Source organism: Ipomoea nil, unplaced genomic scaffold (genome assembly GCF_001879475.1).
Source record: "Ipomoea nil cultivar Tokyo-kokei standard unplaced genomic scaffold, Asagao_1.1 scaffold2921, whole genome shotgun sequence".
NCBI classification, from domain to species: Eukaryota; Viridiplantae; Streptophyta; class Magnoliopsida; order Solanales; family Convolvulaceae; genus Ipomoea; species Ipomoea nil.
In genome coordinates, this window is record NW_017619349.1 from 1869915 (window position 1) to 1877533 (window position 7619).

At 30.4% G+C, this 7619-nt stretch overlaps 1 protein-coding gene across 1 annotated transcript; it reads left to right on the forward strand.

The window, feature by feature from the left end:
- The first annotated feature begins 2818 nt into the window (after positions 1 to 2818).
- Positions 2819 to 3340, forward strand: LOC109160810 (RING-H2 finger protein ATL40-like). The gene has a single exon (XM_019309057.1). The coding sequence runs from the start codon at positions 2819 to 2821 to the stop codon at positions 3338 to 3340; it is 522 nt and encodes a 173-aa protein (XP_019164602.1).
- The last annotated feature ends 4279 nt before the right edge of the window (positions 3341 to 7619 follow it).

The following is a 7619-nucleotide window of genomic DNA, read 5'->3' on the forward strand; positions in this document are numbered from 1 at the left end:
AAAAATGACTAATTAATGCATAAGAAAAGTAACACAATTAAGGACCCATCAAGAGTCAAAATTGAAAACTTATTTTATGATGAATTAGCTTTTATGCATACAGAGTGAGGGAGATTTGTAGATTTTATGTCAATTTATTTTTATTCTCTTAACAGAACTTGTCTTTTATCTAAATACAATTTTATATAATAATATATGCACTTTTAGTCGTTACCTATTAAAGTATTAAGTTTACCATTTGACAATAAACAAACTTTCATTTACTAATTTTCTACTACCATGTTCTTCCAATAAGTAATTTTAGAATTATGCCTTTCCTAATATAGAGTAATAAACACAACCTACTTTTTTTTTTTTTTTTTAATATATAGGGTTAATTAAAGTAAAACAAATTTTTAAAAATATAAAATATTATATAAAACGTAGATAAGTCACATCAATACTATTTGCCATCCAGAGCAATCACAATATATGTTAAGTAGAGAGTACAGTACTTTTTTTTTTTTTTTTTAATCTACATTCACTCAAATAAAAATAAAAGCATATGTTGAGCAATCACTCCATTTGTCACACTTTTAATATCTCAGGCTAATTTAAGGTTGTCCTCATTTCAAAAATTTTGTCAATTATAAAATAATATAGACTATGAGGTAACTTTTTAAATTTATTTTTGTTTAACTTTGCACGCCTGCAAAAAGAGGCTGCTGCACCCGCTGCCGTGCAGCAGCCTTTTGTATAATTTTAATTTTTTTAATTTTTTAATTTTTTTACTTTATTATTATTTTGTTATTATATTTATAATAATATAATATAAAAGTGATACCACTTTTGAGAGTGAGAGAATATTGTAAGGATGTAGTTAAAATAGTGGGAAAATTGTAAATTTGATGATGTGGAAATAGGACCTATTTTAAAAAGTGAGAGAATATTGCAGTAACAAGGATAACCTAAGTTCATTCCTGTAATTTTGGCATTACAAAATGACATGAAAATTTAAAAAAAAAAAAATTAAAACAATTTTTTTTAATTGAAAATGTGGGTTTCAAGCTAGCTTGCAACCCATATTTTATCTATATTGATAATATGAAACCAATTTTGAAAATAAGAAAGTATCACAATGGTATAAAGAAAATAATATAGTAAGAGAATATTGTTAGGACGGATAAAGATAATCGAAATACGAACACATTACTCAAAAAATTTCTATGCATCATTTAGCCAATGCGATTAAGCTTTTTTTAAAATAATTATTTAATAAATACATGTGTTCATATCATGGTTGAAAAAATCGCTAGACGTTTCTCGGACGCTCGAGGGTGCTTAGACGGCGATTAATCGGTGCTTAGACGCCCATGTATTTTTTATTTTATTTTTAAAATTTTGTTTAAAATTTTAAATTTTTTAAGACTTGATAATTATATAATTCCACTAGAGGTCTCTTGTGTTTGGTGACAATTGCAAATTTAGTCCTAGACTATCATTTTTGTCATTTTTCATCCCAGACTATTATTTTTTGGACAATTTTAGTCCTTCTCATGACTTCCTCTATTTTTAGTAAGGGCATTTTTATCTTTTCATATTTATCTTTTGTTATTTTTCCGGTTTAATTGGTTTAGAACTTTAGGTAACCTCTGATTTTTAGTAACCATATTTTTCAATCGATTTTTAATAAAGTCCTAAGTCAATTAAACCAGTTGCAACTGGAAAAAGAACAAAAAAGAAAAATATGAATAAACAAAAATGCCCTAAAGTTATATATATATATATATATATATATATATATATATATATATATATATATATATATATATATATATATATATATATATATAACACGCAGAAGAGTACACATTGATGAAATTATGAAGAATTAAAGATTAATTATTAACCAAGACTATGTGGTCTAATGGTACCCGGGTTGGATTTCCATTCAGAAGGTTAGTGTTTCAGTAGGTTGAGAAAGTATATGAACAGATACTACATTGTAATAGAACCAGTAGCATCCAAAAAAGATTAATTATTAAAAATTGTAAAACTGTATAATCCTGGTCCAAAGCAACGTCGTTTTCACATGTTTCGAATGTACATAATTGTATAATAGAATATATATAAACCCCTAACATAATACACGTAATTTTTTTTGAAAGGATAATACACATAATCTAACATAATACACAATACACATAAACTCTTAACATAATACATATAAACCATTAACGTAATACACATAAACTCTTAACTCTTAAAAAAAAATCTCATATTTTAAATATACATAATTGTATAACAGAATGTACATAATTGTACAACAGAATACACATAAATTTTATCGTGTCAACTCTCCACATAACTTAACAAAACGACTTCGTTTTAGATAATTGTGCGCGTGTTGCACGACATAACGATTGTGATTAGAGTGCAAGAATACTTTGCCTGAAAATTTTTTTAGAAAGGCAAATATGAGGAGAAGTTTCTATTTCCTGGTTGGGATCAGAATGGAAACAAGACAAAAACTATACTCTCCGCGGCCACCCCGCCTATTGCCATACCTAAAAACAAGTCTAATTAATTAAATGTACCCAAAAAAAAAAAAAAAAAATCCCCACAAAAACATCGTAGAATCCTCTCCATATATTTTCTTATCCTCTAAAAAAATGAGTAAAACGTGTTAACACAAAGTTAAAGTTATTCACACCATAACCACCATTCATATATATCAGGATTCAGGCAGTCTATATATTAATTATTTATACATCTATCTATAAATAGCAAATATATTTATATACTCCATGCAAAAGTAAGTGAAGCAAATAAAAGAAAAATGAGAACCGCTTCACTACATGCTATCTTCTTCCTCGTCCTCCTCATAATCTTCACATACACTTTCAAGAAACTGCTCCGAATGTTCCCGCAATCCACGATCCTAAACTACGTCGTTTTCCTACTCACCCAGCTAAAATGGTCTTGGGATCACCTCCTCCGGCAATCCTTTTGCCAGTTTCCCGGCGCCGTCACCGGAGCATCGCCGGAGGTCGGCGGTGTAAGGGTTTTTGAAGGCGGCGGAGCGAAGGAAGCGGTGGAATGCGCGGTTTGTTTGTGCGGGATAGAGGAAGGGGAGGAGATTCGAGACTTGAGGTGTGCCCATATTTTCCACCGAGCTTGTTTGGATAGGTGGCTCGGCACCGGCCGCATGACGTGCCCGCTCTGCCGCTGCCACGTCAAGGTGGCCGCCGCCGCCGCCGGCGGCGGCGGCGGCTGGGTTCTTAACGATCTTCATGAAGAGGCCATCGTGTTTGATTTCTTCTCCGATCACAGAGATAGATGCACATGGTGGTTAAGATGATATGATCGAAATGAACATCAAAAGCCTACACATTGGAGTTACAAGTAATTATTCATTCGAGTGTGGGAGATTAATTACTGCGGAGTATTATCTAATGTTTGATCTTTTTTTTTTTTTTTTTTAATGTACTAAGTACATTTTTTTTATAATAAATATATTGTTGTAAAAATTAGTTTAAGCGGCCGCCTAAGTGCTGATTAGGCATTAGGTGCTCCTAGACGGTCGAGGGAATTTTATCTTTAGGCGGATGGCATTAGTCAATCAGCTGATTAGGTGGCTTAAGCCCTTGAGTCGATCAACTCCAGCCCTCCCTAACTCGAGCAATTCAGCTGAGTATTTTTATTTTGATTTGCAATGTATACAATATTTTTCTTATTATTGTTACTTATCCGTCTAGATATTTAAGTGTTAAGCGTCTTACTAGCACCTAATGCCTTCTATAAATTTTTAAAATTATGCATTAGCTATCGTAATATAGAGTGTTGGATGAGATAGTTTATATTTGGGAAAATGACACTTTTTCCCCCTTAGTTATATACTTATAGCACTTTTTTCCCCTGAATTATTCAAGTGGCTCTTTTTCCCCCTGAAATGTTAAATTGACATATTTACCCTTACAATAAATATTTCATTTATTTTTCTTCTCCAACAAATTATGACCACGATTCGATTCAAACTGAACATACACTATAACAACTAAACTGAAATATTCAAATTACAATTTAGAATCAAAACTTGATATTTAGAGTTTATTAAAATTGCGAACCGGAACGGCCGGTTCATGTTCCGAACTGAAAAAAAAAATACATTTATTGTTGAATTTAGGCTATTTTAAAAATAAAAATAAAATGTTAAAATAAAGACGATTCAAAATCGCGAACTAGATTCGGAACCGCCGGTTCACAATTCAGAATCCAGTTTTTTTGATTCATTATTTTAATAAATTGAAATCTAAATATTGGGTTTTGGATCTGAGTCATAACCGGAAACTTTCAATTCGATTGCTATAGTGCCCGGTTCAGTTCGAACCGAACCGTGGTCATCCCTACGTATAAGCAATAATTTGTTGAAGAAGAAAAATAAATAAAAGGGAAAATGGCACTTTTTACCCCTGAGTTATATACTTATAGCACTTTTCCCCCCTCAATTATTTAGGTAAGCACATTAGCCCCCTCAATTATTCTAAAAGTGGTGCCTTTTCCCCCTAATATATTAAATTGACATTTATACCCTTAAAGTAAACATTTTATTTATTTTATTACTCCAACAGATTATTGCGTATACGTAGGGATGACCACGGTTCGATTTGAATTGAATCGGATACTAAAGCAATCGAATTAATAGTTTACGGTTATAATTCAGATCTAGAACCTAATATTTAAATGTCAATTTATTAAAATTATGTATCAAAAAAATTGAATCTTGAACCGTGAACCAGCGGTTCCAGATCTGATTCGCGATTTTGAACCGTCTTTATTTTAAAATTTTATTTTTTATTTTAAAATAGTCTAAATTCAACAATAAATGTATTTTATTTTTTCAGTTCGGAACATGAACCGTCCGTTCCGGTTCACGATTTTAATAAACTCTAAATATCGAATTTCGATTCTAAATTGTAATTGGAATATTTCGGTTTGGTTGCTATAGTGTTTGTTTAGTTTGAACCAAATGGTCATAATTTGTTGGAAAAAAAATAAATTAAATATTTAGTTTAAGGGTAAATATGTCCATTTAACATTTCAGGGGAAAAACAGCCACTTCAATAATTTAGGGGGAAAAAACGCTATAAGTATATAACTCAGGGGGAAAAAGTGTCATTTTCCCTAAATAAAATGTTTACTTTAAGGGTAGGAATGTCAATTTAATATATCAAGGGGGAAAATTGCCACTTTTAGAATAATTGAGGGGGCTAATGTGCTTACGTAAACAACTCAGGAAAAAAAAGTGCTATAAGTATATAACTCAAGGGAAAAAAGTGTCATTTTCCCTTTATATTTTTGTTTCCAGGTTTTACGGTTAGCTTTGTCATATGGTGCCATTTTCAATATCCCATCGTACCATTATTGTACTATACACATGGATTGTTGAATATAACAACTCTAATCTTGTCATCACTTCATTATATGTTTCAATAACACAAAAATTTCAAATGTTATTTATTAATACTTTTTATAACCCATATTTTTTGGCTTTGTCAAACTCTAGTTTGGACCTCATGAACCCTCTCAGACTTATGAAGGAGATGAATCTCGAGTTACTCAAATGATTCATGGTTCCCCGTCATCTATACATTTCTGGGCAGAAGAGATCTTCACCACTACTGATGGGTCAAATTCCTCTAATCAAGATTTATTTGAATTTTTATCCAATCACCCACATACTAAATTAGAATTCGTCTCCAGGGATTTAGCTTTGTGGTTTGTCGTATGACTTGGTGTCACGACTGAATGATGGAAGCTGTGGGTTTCAATTCGAATCCCAAAAAAAAAAAAAAAAAAAAAGGTCTGACTGATGGAAGCTGTGGGTTTCAATTCGAATCCCAAAAAAAAAAAAGGTCTGACTGATGGAAGCTGTGGATTGGATCTCTTGTACGTGTATGAAGACTAGGGTCTGACCGGTGGGTTGATTGCGCGACTTATTATTTATCTCTACAATGGCTCTAAGGACGAGGTCTTGTAGGTTTAGAATTAAATCGACGAAACTGGGATCACGTAATATAAGTATTAAAACCTATTTGGGTAGTAGTGTGGGGGGATTTTCTCAATACAAGCAAAAAATAAATAATTTTCTCAGAAAAATAATTTCAGTCACAATATCAATAAAAATTCAAGACGTTTAGTATTCACACTTTCATTGAAACCTATTTGTTTCCTTCTGAGAATGCTAGAGGCATTGAAGCATCGATATCCTATGATACAATGAGTTACGTCAACATATTTAAGCACTTAAATATATTGTTTTTAACGAATTTGAACAATTATTTCAATAGTTGCATACTTGCATATTATTTCAATAGTTGTGTATTTATCATCAATGCATTAAAAAGTTATAAGCGAATTATATTTTGTGGTCTTCAAAGAAAATCGTCAACTAAAACCATATGGATTGTTTAAAACGATTTATTTATTGAATTTTTTTTTATTTTTTTTTTTTTTGCAAATTAAATTAGACTATATATAGGTACAATTCAAATATCAAAGGTTTATTAATCATGTGCATGTTGTTCCAAATTCATAACTAACATTGTGTTGGACTGTAGCATAAAATTCATGTTTGGTAACATAGACATAGTTAGTTTATTAATCAATTTTGGCTTATTTGATCACTATTAGCTGTTTCGGTTGGTTAAACAGTCAATATAAGTGTTTGATTAATTAGCTTTTTGTAATAGCTTATTGTTTCAAAACATTAAAATTCAAATAATTACTCAAAATAGCTTTTTTGATCAACTTTTTTAAATGATCATTTTGAATGTAATCAACTATATAATAACTAATTTGTAAAATGTGTGGCCGATGTTGATCGTTCATAAATTAACGACGAATATCTGAGTGGGAGTCGCTTTCAGGTCTGGAAAATGTGAAAGTGATGATACTTGAAAAATATCAAGAGGTCTGCGATGTCTGGCTGAAATTATCCTGCAAGGAACCCAGTAAAGTTGATGTGAAAATTTACGGTGAAAGCTTGCAATCATACCAAAAAGTTGCAGGTGATGTCTTTTTGTACTCTTTAATTTTAAAATTTTTGTTTTTATTCTCTTTATTTTTTTTTTTAATGTATTTTAACAACTTTATTTCTTTTTTTTTATGTAGTTGATTATTTTGAAGAAATAATTTTTGTACTCTTTTTAAATTATTATTTTATTTTTTGTATTTCCTTTTGAGTAATTTTATTTATTCGATTATATAAGCAATATGAATTATTTATTTAATTTTTTAAAATGATTTGATTTTGGAATTTAATTTTGTTATTTTTAATATTCGAATGTAATTAATATATAGTTACTACTACTATTCTTAAACTTTGGACGTAGATTGTCTTTTATTTTTTTATTTAAAAAATAAAAAAATAATAATTAAATAGTTAACTTTTATTTACAAAATTAACACCGTGTCATTTGATGCGTTCGGTGTTTGAACTTCAGACGCAAATTGTCCTATTATTATGGTACTTTTTGTACTAGTGGGTGAAGATTGAAGGTCGGAAAGCTGAAGACTTTGAAGACGAAGAGTTGAAGACCGAAAGATTTAATGGTCAAATAATGAAGGACCAACCTTGA

Coding starts and splice junctions, on each gene's coding strand:
- LOC109160810 (XM_019309057.1), top strand. CDS start 2,819: ATGAGAACCGCTTCACTACATGCTATCTTCTTCCTCGTCCTCCTCATA.